Source organism: Penicillium subrubescens, assembly GCF_028828155.1.
Source record: "Penicillium subrubescens strain IBT 31985 chromosome Unknown utg000006l_segment0_segment0, whole genome shotgun sequence".
Taxonomy (NCBI): Eukaryota; Fungi; Ascomycota; class Eurotiomycetes; order Eurotiales; family Aspergillaceae; genus Penicillium; species Penicillium subrubescens.
In genome coordinates, this window is record NW_026643156.1 from 2498245 (window position 1) to 2515618 (window position 17374).

Below are 17374 nucleotides of genomic sequence, written 5' to 3' on the forward strand. Positions count from 1 at the left end.
ATTTTGCAGGCAAATGAATTATCCAGTTTAATAGTCGTAAACACCTGAGCGGTTTAATTGGTGGCCTGAGGCGGGGAGTCCCAAAGGCGGAGGCTCTTGCAGCTCTCCGGACTTCCAAGTGACCTCAGTTTATCTTTCCCCAACTCCATAACATCTCTCCAAACAACCCCGCGACATCTCCCCCTTCCTTCTTCCTCTCACCCCACTCCTTCCTGACCTTTATTTTCTAAGCATTTTCATACAACTACCTCTCGACAAGATGTCTGACGATGACGATTTCATGCAAGATTCGGGTGACGAGGAGTGAGGATCCCCACTCCCACTCCATCTCCGCTCTCCATTCCCTGAGACCGAGCTGACACGTCTGACGGCAGCTATGACTTTGAATACGAAGACGATGAAGATGACGAGGCCGGCGATATCGGAATCGAAAACAAATACTACAATGCGAAGCAGATGAAGGTGGACAATCCGGAAGAGGCAGTCGACGAATTCCTCGGTCTGCCTCCGATGGAACAAGATAAAAGCGAATGGTGCGAGTGTCTTCACTGCTGAATCTCATCCTCAGAATGCTGATAGATCCTTCTGCTACAGGGGATTCAAAGGATTGAAACAAGCGATCAAGCTGGAGTTCAAGCTTGGGCGATACAGTGATGTAGGCGACGCTGTCTACGTGCCCCCACGGAGCTGCCAACTGACCCATCTTTTTTAGGCCGTCGAACACTATCGAGAACTCCTCACATACGTCAAATCCGCCGTCACTCGCAACTACTCCGAAAAGTCCATCAATAACATGCTCGATTACATCGAAAAGGGCTCCGACGATGCTGAGGCCTATCAATGCATGGAACAATTCTACTCCCTCACACTCCAGTCCTTCCAGAACACCAACAATGAAAGACTGTGGCTGAAGACAAACATTAAGCTGTCCCGGCTATGGCTGGAGCGCAAAGAATACACTCAGCTAGCCAAGAAGGTGAAGGAACTGCACCGGGCATGCCAGCGGGAGGATGGCTCGGATGATACCAGCAAGGGCACGTACTTGCTGGAGCTGTACGCTTTGGAGATCCAGATGTACGCGGATATGAAGAACAACAAGCGTCTGAAGGCGCTCTACCAGCGAGCATTGCGAGTCCGGTCGGCCGTCCCTCACCCCAAGATCATGGGTATCATTCGCGAATGCGGCGGCAAGATGCATATGAGTGAGGAGAACTGGGAGGAGGCCCAGAGTGACTTCTTCGAGTCATTTCGCAACTACGATGAGGCCGGCTCCATCCAACGGATCCAAGTGCTCAAGTACCTGGTCCTGACTACCATGCTGATGAAGTCCGACATCAACCCGTTCGACTCGCAAGAGACCAAGCCCTACAAGAATGACCCCCGGATTTCCGCCATGACCGACCTTGTGGATGCTTTCCAACGCGACGATATCCACGCCTATGAAGCCGTGCTAAGCAAGCACCCCGACGTGTTGGCCGATCCTTTCATCGCGGAGAACATCGACGAGGTCAGCCGGAACATGCGCACCAAGGCCATTCTGAAGCTGATCGCCCCATACACCCGCTTCTCGCTCCAGTTCATCTCCAAGCACATCAAGATCTCCGTGCATGAAGTATTGGAGATCCTGAGCTTCCTGATCCTCGATAATCAGCTCAATGCGAAGATTGATCAGGAGAACGGCACGGTAGTTGTTGAAAGCGCGAGTGATGTGGAGCGACTTCGCGCCCTGGAAGAATGGAGCTCATCTCTAAAGGGTCTTTGGCAAACCGCCCTCAATGACGAGGGCTTCCGTCCCGATGACCTTGGCCGCGGTCAGGGCGGTCCGGTATTTGCCCCGGGCTATGGCAACGAGTCTCCTAGCGCTCTCAGTTCTATGAATGCGCGTCGAAGAGAACTTCGAGCCCGGCAACTTGCCGGCAAGGTGGCTGGCGTGGTGTAAGCTGGCCCCTGCTCAATTTCACGCTAGCATCGGCCTCTCTGCCTAATTTAGTTCCTCCCCACCGCACGTGTCTGGTACCTGCGGAATTCTCATGTCGCTCTCGCGGTTGAGCCGCGCCATTTTCTTATCTCCCCATCGCTTTGCATCCATGGAAGGTGCCGAGCACCTCCCTGTTCTGACCAGATTACTGTGGCTTCTATCCGAGGAACCGAGCTGAACGATATCCGCGTGGAAGAGGGTCTGGGCCACCGTCACATCTTACACCGCGCGTTTCTCCTGTCTTTCTTTGTTGTGTAGCCTGCAGCCTTGTGAACACGAACGCCTCCAGGTTCTTGACTGTTGGGGCGGTCAAAGAGCAGCAACACCAAGCGAGGACTGGGAGCCTGTGCTGGAGCTGGCGTCGTCTGAAGCCCTCTTTGCCTTTTTCTTTTCCTCACTCAACACGAACCAGGCCCCGCAAATTAGAGTTGCTGTGACATAGGCTCTAAAATCTCATGATAAGATGAACATTGACTTTCCGAGCTCTGAATGTTGAGCCTGAAGTTTAGCACATCCTCGAATATCCTCTCGGTGCATGGGGCTCTTCCCCGCACTGTTAAGCCCGGATCACTAGACATGTTTTGATTGCTCTTTCAACCAGTAGCGGATGTAAGTCAGTAAGTACAGCATGTACTTGCCACCCTCATTCAAAAAGCAATATCTCCCGTATGTACCGGACCCGCATGTGGGACTTTCGAGTACATGTACATATGCATAGTGCAAAGTGATATATGTAGCAGGTTCACACTCACCAACCGGGAGATCTTTATCCAGACGCAAAAAAAAGTCCGACAGCAAATGTACAGTACTTTACATAGTACCTACCACCACACCTCTCTCACCGGGGAACCTTGTGTGTCCAGTCCCTCCCTACCCGATAACTACCTTCAATAGGCGCTTAGCTTAGAAGCAAGCGGGTGCAACGCACATCCCGGAATCTGGGCCCTCGCTAGATCCATATTCCCGGCACTTGGACAAATGACGAAGCGCAGGGCGGCACGCACCTCGGTTTGATTCGTAATACAGTCTGTATGCTGGTTAGCTCCGGTTTACCTGGGTCTTGGTCTTGCGGGTTGCGGGTTGCGAGTTGTGGGAAGGAGTTCAGCCTCCCGGGTGACCTAGGGGCGGAAAACGGAGGAGACTCCGTTTGCTAGTTGCTAGCAGAATTGCATGTGAAGATGTTGGGACATACTAGGTAGCTGTGAAGGTTATCGGTGGATCAAGAAACTTGGAACTAGCAGTAGTTGGAGAAGAAAGTACGTGTGGAGGAGTAGTGTAGTTTATGATGTGATGTGATGTATGATTACTACGTAGTTAATAAGCGATGGGGCTGAGGAGCCAAGAAAAAATCGAAAAGTATATACAGTCCTCCCCTTGGCTAGTCATCCTGAATCATGAGTGTGGATATCTCATTGGGGGCCTGACATGGTCCTTATCTGAGTTTGCGAGGTCCGGTGATGCACCGTCGAGCGCTGATCTAACGCAGCAGGTACGAAGAGAGATCGGTTGTTTTACAGAACTAATTCGCTTAGCATCTCGCCTAGGAATTGATGATCAATCTCTTCTTTAGTTATTCCATAGGATTCGAGTGGGTATAGATAGTATATAGTAGTAGCAGTTGATACCGGGCTTTGACATCCAGACACCGAGTCATGCTAGGCTATGGTTTTCAGCTCAGCACCTCGGACGCAAGGAAGGCGACCTGTCAACTGCGTTGCTTGCACCGCACTGATCACCGCACGAGCAGCCGCACCCATGTTCTTAACACGGGCGTGGTCAAGGCTTCCCACCTTACGATGGTAGGTGTGTGTGGGAGGGGTGAGAAGGGTGCAAAGCTTCGGAGGGGAGAGGTGCTCCCCGATAATTTTTACCTTGTCACAGCCAGCCAGGATAGTAGAAGACGAAAATAAGGCGTAAACACTCACATCATCCAACATGACCTATACCAGGACCAGCTTGACCGGACCAGAGCTTACCCTTCCCCTCAAACCCTAACCGTTGTCAATAGCGAAAAAAAAGCTCCAGTTACCAGTAGGCGTAGGCTCTCCCAGGCGCACGTCCCGGTTAGGATTACGATCACACCAGCACCTCTCGGCCTATCATTCGAGTCCTAGCGGCCCCCCGCGCCCGGGTGATACTGGAGTCTGGACAAGCGGAAGGGGCAGACAGCAAAAAAAGAAAAGAAGAAGGGAGCGAAAAGAAAAGAACGCAAGAACTGTGCTGTCAATATCTAAGTTTCAAGCGAAGAAGGAAGTTAAAATCCTACTTGTCCAGTGCCCGCAGGGTACACAGCTGATGTGATACAGAGTGGGCCCGATCCTGGATCTCAAGGTTCCTAGAATCTTGAATTTTGAATTTGGACTACATTACTGAGCTATGGGTATTTAATGGCATTTTGTCTGGACGTTTCTCCGTATCTACCCTCTAGTACAGTAAGAAAGAGTACTTATGATCACTGCACGGAAAAAGAGGAAAGATGTGGATATCTTTCGAGCTTTGCTTTTGTTTTGCTACAGGCTACAACAACCTTAGCTACAGTAGTGTAGTAACAAAACGTTCTTGTCCTTAGATCGGCATACCCACCAACTAGCGATGCGAGCCGAGCCAAGACAAGACGTGACGCATTATGGAGCGAGCCTGGAGGAGGGCTCATGCTCTTAACCATGCTCCATGCTCCATGCTGGTTTATTTGCTAGCTTCTTGTTCCCCCAGTAGTTTGATCTCGATCTCGATCTCGATTGATGAATTCCTCTTCCTGATTCGAACGAAACCCTCCCACGGCGCATCCGGGACCACTCTACCGGTGCATGGGTACTACCCATCATTCGTGAATCGCGGTGGGGGCCTATCGCCGTTGGAAAACCGATCAAACATGCTTTTCACTCGCAGCTTGGGAAACTAGGACCGACATGTACATACAGTAGTGTAGTGGTAAAAAGGAAAAGGAAAGTAAAGGCTAGTCGGGGAAAGGGACTGGACTGTTGTCACCTATCGTGGGGTTGTTTACTATACGGTGCATCGTGCATTTTACGCTGGACGATTCGAAACCCCCGCTTTTGAGAGACGGCGACGGGGACGGGTAAAAGGGAAGGGAAGAGGGTTAGTGCCGGAAGGGTTGTCCGAGATCTAGCCGAAGAGTGGAATTAGGCCCTCCACTCTCGAGATTGACATGAGGTTTGTAGGTGGTATAGGGAGGAGAGCGTGATCATCCTGGAGTGGCAGGTTTGATGATGTGATATATTCTTACTGTGTGATTTCTAGCAATTAGAATAGCAAACAATCGAGTAAGTCAAAGAGATCATAACGCTCGAGAAATATGATATGTAGGTGCATTGAATTACTCTACAGATTGGTGGGCTTTCCAACGGCATACTTAGGCTAGCTAGAAGAGTGGAACGATCGGGGTCTTATTGCCTGTGGGGCGCGGGCAGTTAGAACTTGGAGGACCTTTTCTTTGTGTACAGTGTACTTTTTTATACAGTGTACTTTGTATACAGTGTACTTTGTGTATTGTACTGTTGAGATGGCTTACGCGCTGAAGCCGCGCTTACAGGGTGGGTAGTGACTAGGACGGTAGTAGATAGCGGTCCACAATGGGAGGTGAGAAAGTAGTTTAATAGAACGCAAGGTCTATAGATGTGTAGAGAGATGAAAAGAGAAGACTACCGTCCAGTTAGTGTCTGGCTACAAAGTTCAACGTCTATACAAACTGTAGACCGTATAAACTCGGGACGTGACAGTGTGGAAGACAGTAATAATCAATTCCCGCCCCCTGCAGTTTGTTTGCGAAAGAGGGGCGTGCTGTAGGGTTGTGCTGGCACCTCGATCAGCATCTTCAGGCGTGGATCTGATGCTGCTGAATGGCTCTACGGGGGGGGGGGCCACTTATCCTGTCTCTGTCCGATCGGGATGATGTGAATGGTCAGGCCACCGGGGGCACGGTGCATCGTTACTTCATTTTTCGTAGGGGCCGCTTCGCTTTTTTTTATCGAGTTGGCCGGCCATAATATTATTCTTTGATTTAATTCTGATTCTATGACAGTATTTTCCTTTTCCTGGGGAGTGGTTCTGGTTGGGTACGGAACGAGTTACCGAACTACTGCCTCTAGGATCTTAGTCCCTGAACGGAGGAGGGCCTCACATATCCTGCTCTTCTTATAGGTTTGTTTCCTCTTTATTTGGCTGGCATTTGCTCCGTATTGTTTTTCCCTTTTTCCCTTCTCGATTCCTTCGGGAGATCTCCGTGCTCTTGGGATCGTCAATCCAACAGTCCATCGCGACTTATTATTCAAAGTCAATCCGTCCTTCCCGCGGGCATTGTTTCGGTCTCTGTTACCTGTCCATCAATCCCATCAGCGACTTCTTTCTGCTTCGCCTCGTGTTTCGTCAACTGGATCATTTCCTCGTCCAGTTAAAAAAACGATTAAAACCAAAATAATCATCAATCACAACTCAATCCTTTTTTGCACCCTGCCAACTACTTGACCCTCAAATTGCACGGAGTACCATCCTGCTGGGTCTGGACATCCCCCCTCTTCTTTCCCACGAACTCCGCCAATATTTTCTTCTTCTTTACTTCTTCTTCTTTACTTCTTCTTCTCTTCTCTTATTCTTCCCGACTTTGATTTCTTCATCATCATTCTTAACCGTCCTTTCCTTCTTGATATTCTCCACCCTCCATTCCCTACTCCTCCACATCGACTGGCTTCCCCCCCTCCATGATTAGATCATCCACGTGTGCCCACCAGTGATCGTGGAGGCCCAAAACGTCCCTATTCTCGAATCCCCAAGGGTCTGAGCTCTTCTCCATCAACCCCCCCTGCTTTTTCCTCCTCCCCGATCGCTGGCTTCTTTTCTTTTTTGGCGTGATCCCAATTCTCCTTGGCCCTTTCCCGCGCGACTCTTGGCTGCTCTCAATCCTCCCCACGACCAGCCCCCCCCCCAATCGACTGTCAACTCGACTTTGATGGTCGGGCGGTCTGTCATTGTTGTCCACTTTCTTCCCCTCTCCCACTCTACTGCTAGCAACTGGCTTGATCGTCCGGGAATCTTCTCCGTCTGCCATCTTCGTGCTCGCTCTCGGCTTTGCCTGGGATTCCCGGTCCACACCTTCAGATACTGAGGGGTAGATCGTCCTGACTGGTTCGTGCACTCTTGGGCCTTCCGTGGGGGATGATCTCGCGCCAACTACCAACCACATCGTCGTCGCGGCAGTCGATTGGAAGTCGTCAGCTCGAACACTCTGACATCATCTCATCATCGTGACTATCACGGTTTCGTTGAAGGTGACTCTGGGCCTATCTGTCACCCAAAGATAATGTGATACTCCTTGCCTTGTTCTGCTTGTCCCTTCTCCTTAATCCCCGAATCCCCAATCCCGATCTGATTATAATGTCTCCCCCATTCTCATTCTTCATCAATCTCGACCCCACTCCCAACTTCCTGATCAGTTTTGGGTGGTTGAACTTGTTGAAACTTGGGCCTGGGCCCTTCATCCCAAAAAAACTATTTAAGTGCACTCGGTCCAATCATACCGCAGATCACGCTCTGGTGGTCTGGAAGGAACAAAAAGCTGCCCACCATCTTCATATCGTGGCTAAGCGGCTTCAAATCCAACTTCCCCCACCCGCAAATCCTATTGGTAGCCCTCCGTTCCAACCAACCTGAGGTTGGATTTACCCTGAATGATCACGTTGTCTGCATAATTTTCTGGTCTTTTGTTTTTTTTTTCATGTGTTCGCATCGTCGTACTTAAACTGACCCGAAAATATTTAGTTCCCAGAGTGTCGGAACCCCTTGCAGCGTTGTACAACGACCGTAAGGCACCACTTCCGTGATCCGTGATCCGATTCAGAAAGGAAAGGGTTCCTAGGGAGATGTCAATATCCTCAGTGAGTCTTTTTTTATCCTCACATCGCCTCATCCTGAGTCGAGTTCTTTTTGTCTTCCAGTCTAATCCTGAACTTCAGATCGTTGAAGCACATTGATTCTACCCTGTGGATATCCAGTCCACGCTTCAAAGCCATACATAGCACTCCGCTTGTTATCTCCTCCCCGGTTGTATGCGATGTCCTTGTCAAAACTTCCCTGGAATCATTTCGGTCCTCACCATCCATTCCCGGAAAAACAGAAGTTCCACGGCTGTTACCAGGACGCTCTTGCCCCACCAGCTTTCCTTCGCCCACTAGGCTTGTCAATACAGGCCGCCTTTGTCCCCGTACCCTCCACCATGAGCAACTCTAGCAACATGAATGCGCTCTCCCCAGACGAGATGCAGCGCTTTCAGAAGCTGTCCAATGAATTTGAACCAGATGTACCGGTAGGTGATTCTGTTTCAAGATGATGAAGAAGTTGATACTAACTATGGTTGCAGGGACTCTTGGTCTCACCGAAACAATCAAGTCACAACATTGCCCTAGAGTATGCCAATGCAGACCCTACTTTTGCCACAAAAACCTCTGTGAGTCTATACTCGGCTTGATCGGCTCGCGATGCTCATGGAAAATAGGCACTTGCTGTCACACACCCTATGACCCGCGTCATGAAGGGTGATGGGAATTGCGGCTGGCGAGGTACGAGAACCAAACTCACCATATCCCTTATCAGCCAACCTCGAGAATGTCACTTTACTGACCTTTTTGTAGCTGTGGCTTTTGGCTACTTTGAAACCCTCTTTTCCCTCCGAGACATCCTGCGCGTTGAACAGGAACTCGCCCGTATCAAGTCCCTCACTTACACTCTGGACCGTGTTGGCTATGCAGAACATCTGTATGAGATGTTCATTGATGCCACGGAAGAGGTCTTTTTGCAAACTTCCGAAGCTATCCGAAATGGTGATCAGGATGAAACATTCCTGGTCAACGCCTTCAACAATGAATACCAGTCAAATTCCATCTTGATGCACTTCAGAGTACGTTATGCTTCGCATAGCTCTGACCAATTGATGGCTGACAATTTCACAGCTTTTGACCAGCGCTTGGATGAAGCTGAATCCCGTACGCTATCAAGCATTCTTGTCTGCTCCGTTGGAACAATATTGCGCCTCAGAGATTGACACAGTGAGAACTGAAATCGACGAAGTCGGCCTGCAAGCCTTGGTTGATGGAGTCATTCAAGGTGCTGGCTTTGGAGTCGAGGTTCTGTATCTCGACCGAAGCGAGGGCGATGCCGTGACACCACACCAGGTATCGCCAACTTGCCCCAGCGATGCTACGATCCGTCTTTTGTACCGACCGTAAGGCCACCCGCTTCACCACTACAACCCTTTGTCCCTGGGAAGACTCGCATGACTAACGTCTATAGGGGCCACTATGATATCATCTACCGCGCCGAACAGACTGTAAACATGGCACCCGTCGTCAACTATCAATACGCGATGACGACTAACTATTCTCCCTGGGACCAAGGTGCTCTCTCCTTCGACGTCAATTCCCATTTGATGTCTATCCCCAATCTGATGGCCGATCCGGCATTCGCTATGGGCGGTGCCTCCATGTCGCCAATTCCCTCTGTCTCGCCAACTCCAGCAAGCCCATACCGACTATCTCCAACCCAGGATATGTACCAGTCACCCATGCAATCTCACACACCTATTCCATCCATACCTGTCTCATCGCCTACGCCGGCCATGCCATCGGCAGCACCCCCGCCAATGACCTCTCTGCCAAGTCGGTCATCAGATGGGCCTCAGATTCGCTTGAATCCATTGGTCATGAAACCGAATCTGAATCACCTACCAGTGACGGCTCCATTTAAGAAGTAGGTTCTCTTCTCTACACTAATATCGTGGACACGATTGTTGACCCTGTTATCAAAGCTCGCCGTACAACCAGGCACATTTCAGGAATCAAGATTTCGAGCCGATCCATTGGGAACCAAACGAAAATCGCAGATGATAATGATGATGAAGCTACGAAATCCCTTTCAAAAGGAAACGCGCGACGATTATCCCGCAGGGAACGTCCTTGTTCCAATTCCCTTTCGCATGTGTGCATGAGACCTGGACTTGGCGTTTTTGTTTTTTTTTTGCTCCCTGGTCTCTCGTTTGTTCCTTTCCAGCCCATTTCTTCTTTCTCTTCCAGTTGGTCTTCGAACCTGCATCTCTCAGAAGCGGCCCCGTTTACCACCCCCTGATGCCAAAGTCTAGCCTTTCCATCTTTATTCTTACCTGACCGGCCTTCCTTGATGACTGTCTTCTTAGCGTGGGTGTGCAGCGCGTTGCATGGATGGTCCGAGCGTTTATCCTGCCCTTTTGTTCTCCTCATAACTCCAATTTTTCCAAATTGTTATCCGTGGATGGTTCGAATCATCCAGGTAATTACTTGCACTCTATGTTCGCTCTCCTGGATTGAGCTATGAAGCAGTGTAGTGCATGTGAAACAGAGGACTTATTTCAACAAAATTGTCCCCAGTATGCTCATTAAACTATCCTCTCCATGATTAGATATGTAAAAATAGGCTGCGGCTAACCGCACGACAACTTGTGCTTTCACGCGACAGACTGTAGTATGCTATTTCGGATATGATGGATAATAGATACATCGAGTACCTAGATATTCTCGTGATATCTACTGAGCCTTTTACTTTAGCTGTTAAGACGGTTCAAAAGATATTGAGAAAAAATTTTCTGGAAAGGGAAAGTTAAAGCACATATTATTACATTGTAAAACTGTTTCTCCAGTCTAGACACCAAGAATGGATCCAGTGTACCTGTTCTCCACTGTATCCAAAAATGGAATCGTGTGTCGGGTGACTAGCCCCAGCCATTAGATACAATATACAGTGTAAATCCTAGTATTAAGAGCCCCCATATACAGCCCCTGTCTCCCCCTATGCAATTTCCTCATCCTTCGCCTCTAGTATAACATCCACCATATCATCCAACCCACGATCTTTATCTGCGGCATCCAAATACCCAGCCGTAACCAATCGTCCCAGTGCATCACCGACCCAATTCTGACTGTTCCAATCACTTTCTTGATCAGCGACTGGTGTCCCTGATATTATCGCCCGCAGTGACGATACGGGAACCGTGTCTGGTATGGAAGATACGAACACGGCTTTGGCTAGACCTGTGCCACTTTATCAGAAAAAGATCTCCACCAGATAAATTCTATACATACCAGTCGCCGCAACGGGTAAACTCGTGTTGACGCGCTCATGAAAGCTGAAATAACCCGGTGATCCGACCACCTCCATCACCGAGGATTTGATATCGTCTTCGTTTTCTGTCGTTGTACTTGTATTGTTGGAATTCGAATTGGACTTGGAATTGGACTCGGTTTCAGTGTTTGTGTGTGTATTATCGAAGTCCAAGTACAGCGCTGCATGCCTGTACCGCGCGTAGTCTAGTGGTGAGGCGACGAACACCAGGATTGAGAGCTTGGCCGGCATGTAGAAATCCCGGGCTACTCGTCGGGAAATGATACAGAGGGAATGAGATGATCTTCGTCGTAGGGATTGTGGTTTTGTCAGGGAGAAGTTGGTGCGTTTAGCTTGGTTGGCAATGGGTGAACCTCGGGATGACGTCGTTGTAGGGCTGAATCTGGGAGGCGTAGGGTGGGTGGGATTGGTCGCGTGGATGTTTTGTAGGGATTTCCCTGGAGATCGGATGATCTAGGTACGATGCAGATGAGGGTTGTACCGAGTTCGAGTATATCGAGAGTTGGAGCTTGTACTATGGTCATGCCTTGTTGAAATAGACAACTAACCTAGATGGAGGAGATGCTAACTTTTACGGATAATGTTTCCCCTGCCCCTCCCGAAGAATCTAATTTTTGTGGAGATCTGTTGTAGAAAGGTAAGACTTGGGATTCTGGACCTAGATGGTGTGTTTGACCCTTTGAGAGTCCTCGAATATGACCTTTCGGATAGATGTGCGGCTAGCCACTGAGCGCAGATAGTCATACCATAAAGGTGGCTTATAGAGCTTATAGACCCCCCCCTGTAGCCTGAAAAAAGTCCTGAGAGAGGGAGTCATGAGCATTAACCTACTTGACCAGTGATTGACACCGGAGACCGTAATACATAGCTCATTTTCAAATTGGTTGTTTAGCTAGAAGCATCACATCATTTCGCAGACATTCTCGAAAGCTTCAATTCCACCATCGCATTCTCATCCCACAAGGGGGGAAAAAGGAAAACAAAACATCAATCTGGATAGCGGCGGATTCTCCACCAAAAGACACAGAAATCTGAACGATAATCAGGTCAAGCGTAACAATCTCCATGGACCCGATTCGACTCGAAGAGCACTGGTTGCTTTATCCTTCACCCTCACTTTGCTCAATCTCCTCGTCTGGCTTAAAGGAGGCGTCACTTGTATCAGACATCTCGGCATCCTGACCAGCAGCAAGCCCTTGGTCCATGTTTGTTTCCAGTTTGGCTTGCTTGTTTTGGAGGGCCTGCATACCAACCTCCACACCTCGAAGCTGATTTGATATGGCCTCAATGACGCGGCAGATCTTGGTGATGTCGGTTTCACTGGTTTGATTGGATTTGGAGGCAAGATCCTGGACTTCGAGATTGTTGGAACTCTCATGTAGAGCATCGCCACTGTCCGCAGACTTGGAACTACCTTGCTGAGAACTGTCATTCTCGCTCTCAAGGTGTTCATCGTCTGATACCTCCATCGTCTCGAGAGCATGATCGGAAAACCTTGGCGAGTTAGAGGTAATAGAGGCTGATCGGGTTCTCATTGAGCAACTTGGGGAGCCCTCCAAATTGACAATCCGTAGTTGGTTCACCGGACCTCTTCGACGACTCTTAAGGATCTTGCTTCTCTCCGTGATGTTTCGGATTGGTGCAATTCCTGAGAGCCTGGGTCTCTGAGTTGAGGGTTGAACATACCTCGAGATCCGGAAAGTTAATATTTTAGACAGAACTTGGCTTTTATCTGTGTATTCCCCATATCTTCGCCGTGATCAAGCCAAGGCGCTGGCCACGGCTTGTGAAGACTTTTTAGTTTTTCTTGCTCGGACAACAGCCAGGCTGACCACACCTTTGAAATATTCCACCATGCTATGCAGTACTTCTGGATTACATTCCGATCTGGTACAAGCAGAGCCCTCTATTGCGGTAGAATAGAATCTAATGTTCCATCAGAGAGATACCGGTAGCCTAGCTCGTCAGTTGCAAGCGCAACGGGCCAATATGGGACTTTGACATAGCCAGGCTTTCGGGAGTGGAAAACACGTGGGTGCTTGTTCTTTTCAGGTCTCCAATTTTTCAGCATTATTCGACAAAGTTGACAGTCCGGAAGAGGGTCCAGCAATGGCTAGAAACCTTCTTGCCTGTTGAATAAGCTGCTTTGATCTTGCGGTGCCTCTATTTGAAGCAGATCGACAAGTCTGGCTGTTCTATCCGGTCCGAACTGCATCAGGTATGTACCTGAGCTTTGTTCAATCCGAGATATCCATTGCTCATGCGCCTGTTGCACATGCTGCATAAGCTGTGAGACACTCTCCTTGTTCCCATCGACGTCCCCTCCCATATGAAGCCAAATCTGATCACGGTGAGACTCTGGGCTGATGAAATTCGCAAATACGCCCAGTATAAAAAGTCGTAGAGACGGCCGAGGACAGAAGCTGGCCGGAATAACATGATTCATTTCTACATAGGCCATCTGCACCTCCAGAGAACTGAAGGATGTATGGCTTTTTTCGAATCGTTGGAGAATATCGAGGAGAACGGCCTTTGCCTCATCGGTTTCAAATAGGGCAAGAGAGTTCTCGTCCTTGGCATCTGGTAGACATCAAAAGCTGGGCTAGTTCACGGTCTTCAATACCCTCTCTTCTTGTTGCTTTCGCAGCTCATGAATTTTGTCTTGGCGTTCGATTCCAGTGAGGCCGCTCAGGTGGGTAGAGACTTCGGGTATCTGGAGAAAATTCTCTGATGGCTGACATCTCGAGCAGTCACACCCCGTTGGGTGCTTCATCTCGGAGACTTGGATACCCTACCACGAGTGATAAAGTTAGATCTTGCCTTTATAGATACGAGAGTTAATTATAGCCAGCAGAGACACACTCAAAGAGACATAAGCATATGAAAGAACTAGGTCATTGTCTGTTTACTCACCCAAATGATAAGTGTGTCTTTGAAGACACTGAAGCCAGAAATGATGCAGTAAGACAAGGATTGACAGGGCTTGATGAAGTGGCAGACAATGAAGATGCAGGGAGGAAGGAACGGCCAACGGGAAGCTGTGGACTTGCAGGCTTTTTATTTCTAGAAGCACCCGATTTGCTAGGAATTGGTTCCTTTGCATATGTTTACCATTCTGTATACTTTGGCGATGTTTTCAATTACCAGGAATCTAGCGCCTAGCTAGGCAGCCCTGCATGGTGCATTAATGGCCTTGTGTTTGCCAGCAAACTTATCATAGTATAAGAAACTATACTTCAATTACGATGGAAATACCATGGGTGCTCATCTTTTTGTTGATCGGCCTTCGTAAGTCTCTGTAGGGATATTTACGCCTCTTAAACCATAGCGATATACTGGAAATCAAGTGAGAAAATTAGCTCGTTCTTGATATATAGGTTTTGATCTGAATATCGCATTTGATGTGGTGTTTTGATGTGACTTATGTGAGATATTCATAAGTCGTCCCCAATCTTCACAGTCGGAATCTCCAGGTAGCTTGCAGATGCTCCTCCCCACGAAACAGTGTGCTCCCCTTCGTTACGAACGGGAAAGGTTCCTTGCAAGGCTTCAAACTCTGCAGGGCCCATGAAATGGCCCGAGATTTTCATGACCAGCTGTTCGCCCGCTTCGAATAACATACCCGTTGGCCAGATCTCAATCTCCAATCGCATTGCCTCTCCCACATTTACCGGCAGACGCCTCCTGTGCGAGAGCGTTTTCCAGTGAGGCTTCGATATTTCTTCCGCCACATCTCGGTACGATGCCCTCAAGATGCCATGTGGACCGAAATATTTCATTGGATTTGTCAAAGGAACTTCCTCTGCAGAGGCAACTCCCAAGTCTTTGAGTGGTATATTGACATGCTCTAGAAGCTTTCCAGTCCGGTCTGCTTTTCTTAGATGCACGTAAACATCCATATCTGGCCCGGTCTTTGTCTCAACGTAAATAATAGCACGCGATGAGCCAAGAATTGTTGTTCGGTGAGGGAAGGTGAACGAAAACTGGATTTCTCCCGAGTCGCTACCCCTTTGCCAAATTGGCGCAAAATCGGCTTGATACGATGATTGGCCTGGCTCTTTGGGCTGAATCTCTGTCAGACGACCTTCTGAATTCAAAAACAATCGTTTGGTTTTAGTCTGTCGATGAGGCCAGAAAGGTTCTTCGAAAGGGATATTAGTCAGTGCCGGCTGGTTGTATGGAAGTACAGTAGCGCGCACACGCGGTGTACTCTCCCACTCATTTGGGGCTTTCGTGTAACAGTCAAAGAAATCGGCTAATTCCTGAATCCTCTCTGGAGAGTACAGGTCGTACCATTCTTGAGTACCATGGACGACAAGCCTACAACTCGATTAGTGTGAAACTACTATGGCACGTAATAAGGGCAGGCATTATACTCACCATTTCTTGTCGTGAGGGATTTCCTCATATCCTCGAAAAGATCCTAGCGTATGGAGCATAGTCGAGTAGCTGGCCAAAATGTAGGCAGGAACCTCGATCTGGTCCATTTTTGCTCTTTTATCCTCCCAATAGGAATTCGTTAGGCCGGACTCCTCCGCCATTGTCACGATATTTTCCACGTCATTGCGGCCTGTCTCCTATTAGAAAGACACAAGACCGATTAAGAGCAAAATTGATACGAACCGCAGAGCAGACCTAATAATGCATTCCAAAATTGCAACTCAGGAATTCCCCCTCGACGGAGCTGCTCCCGAAATGGATCACTGACGCCTTCAAGAGGAGCGATACAAGCCAGATGTGGCGGTCTTTCCGCGGCAATAAACCACTGTGATATAGCCAGCCAGGAGTTTCCTAGCATGGCTATTTTGCCATTACACCATGGTAGACCTGCAATCTCCTCAATCGCATCGTATCCGTCTTTCCCGTCACCGGAACCCCAGAATCTCATGGATCCTTCCGAGTCCATCGCGCCTCTGGCATCCACGTTGACAATCGCGTAGCCACGTGGTACCCATTCAGCAGGGTCGGGGCTAAGTGATACTTCAGTTTAAACCATTAAAATGTGCAACTTCGAGCTTCTTACCCCTCAAAACTCTCATAACCGGAGAGTCGGCTTTCTGCTATACCGACTCGCAGCGGGAAAGAAGCGAGGTTCAGCTTCCCTGTTGTTAGCTTCAAAGTCAGAAGATATAATCATGCCACAAGTTCGTTCTCAAACTCACCACTGCCCGACTTCCCATACGGGCCCCAAACCATTATAGCCGGTACAACAGCCTCATTGGCGGGACGATAGATATCGGCGTATATTTTGGTTCCGTCACGAAGGCGAAGGATCTGATCTCGCTCAAAAACCATAGACTCGTGAAGGGGACGAGAATTCTCCCTTCGCCTATGGCCCACCGGTAACACAGTGATTGATGGATTAAATCCTGGGTATGCCTCGGACTCTTCCGGAGGAGAGAGATGACACCAGCGAATTTTGACGTCCGTGGATTCCATAATCACGTTATTTAGATTCAAATTGAACAAGACAAATTATAAAGGCTGGCAGAGATGGTACTGCTCACAAATTTATACAAGGGACATCTTGCCAGTGGCGTAACCTTCATGGCGGGGTGAACTGCTCCTCGGAGCCTCCCGCTGGTACACCTACACGTCCCACATCCACTGGCCCGACCCGGCGGTAGAGTTCGAGTACTCAGCTCAGCGGGACCTAATATTAGTCAGAAATCTTCTGGGTCCTGGTAAACTATTTTTTGGGTCCCGCTGAGCTGGAACCCGGTAGAGTTCAGTGGAGATGGCATCAAGGGTTTGCGGGGTGTATTAAGAACTTTTGGCGATTCATCCCAGCTAATATCACGGTGACGGGATCGATTGATAAATTCTATCCCTTTAAACGAGAACACAACTTGAAGAAACATTCCCAAGATCCACTTTCAAAGTAAGTCTGGCGCAATTTGGTACTTTCAATGGATCCAAGAGCTATCCTCATCCTGTGGGCTGAAATCGTGTTTGCTCCGTGAGCTACTCGGGGCGGCGGGGTGACAAACTCACCCTGTGCTCTGAAAGCTTATCATTTCTTAGGCGGCAGCTTTGCAGTCACCTAGATTGCACTTGAAATATAGCCGAATGCACTTGATGATGAATAATAAATTTTCTAGTGGGAAGTATAAATTCTATTAAAATGTTGAATAATATAACATATTAGAAGATATGAAGTATGTAAAGTGGTAAGTGCAGAATGAGTAAACAAGTAAGTGAAAATAGGAAGAGATGGAAAAAGGAGATGGAAAA

The 17374-nt window shown here is 48.7% G+C and overlaps 5 protein-coding genes across 5 annotated transcripts; 2 read left to right on the top strand and 3 right to left on the bottom strand.

Annotated features, from left to right (window-relative positions):
* Nucleotides 1-259: 259 nt before the first annotated feature.
* On the top strand, nucleotides 260-1939 carry N7473_009409 (uncharacterized protein; the record flags this gene model as incomplete). The annotated part of the gene is made up of 4 exons (XM_057155348.1): nucleotides 260-303; nucleotides 375-533; nucleotides 595-655; nucleotides 713-1939. 4 exons carry the CDS (start codon nucleotides 260-262, stop codon nucleotides 1937-1939), a joined length of 1491 nt encoding a protein of 496 aa, XP_057006478.1.
* A 1694-nt stretch (nucleotides 1940-3633) lies between these two features.
* Nucleotides 3634-3915, bottom strand: N7473_009410 (uncharacterized protein; the record flags this gene model as incomplete). Its single annotated transcript, XM_057155349.1, has 1 exon — nucleotides 3634-3915. The coding sequence occupies one exon, from the start codon at nucleotides 3913-3915 to the stop codon at nucleotides 3634-3636; it is 282 nt and encodes a 93-aa protein (XP_057006479.1).
* A 2069-nt stretch (nucleotides 3916-5984) lies between these two features.
* N7473_009411 (OTU family ubiquitin thioesterase) lies at nucleotides 5985-10389 on the top strand. Its single transcript, XM_057155350.1, has 9 exons — nucleotides 5985-7297; nucleotides 7754-7869; nucleotides 7948-8297; nucleotides 8352-8438; nucleotides 8487-8550; nucleotides 8623-8888; nucleotides 8941-9212; nucleotides 9281-9736; nucleotides 9795-10389. The coding sequence occupies exons 3-9, from the start codon at nucleotides 8046-8048 to the stop codon at nucleotides 9871-9873; spliced, it is 1476 nt and encodes a 491-aa protein (XP_057006480.1). The 5' UTR covers nucleotides 5985-7297; nucleotides 7754-7869; nucleotides 7948-8045; the 3' UTR covers nucleotides 9874-10389.
* A 418-nt stretch (nucleotides 10390-10807) lies between these two features.
* N7473_009412 (uncharacterized protein) lies at nucleotides 10808-11371 on the bottom strand (the record flags this gene model as incomplete). Its single annotated transcript, XM_057155351.1, has 2 exons — nucleotides 10808-11049; nucleotides 11101-11371. The coding sequence occupies 2 exons, from the start codon at nucleotides 11369-11371 to the stop codon at nucleotides 10808-10810; spliced, it is 513 nt and encodes a 170-aa protein (XP_057006481.1).
* An 869-nt stretch (nucleotides 11372-12240) lies between these two features.
* On the bottom strand, nucleotides 12241-16579 carry N7473_009413 (CocE/NonD family hydrolase; the record flags this gene model as incomplete). The annotated part of the gene is made up of 7 exons (XM_057155352.1): nucleotides 12241-12659; nucleotides 13367-13720; nucleotides 14763-15460; nucleotides 15521-15710; nucleotides 15764-16110; nucleotides 16164-16242; nucleotides 16303-16579. 7 exons carry the CDS (start codon nucleotides 16577-16579, stop codon nucleotides 12241-12243), a joined length of 2364 nt encoding a protein of 787 aa, XP_057006482.1.
* Nucleotides 16580-17374: the final 795 nt, after the last annotated feature.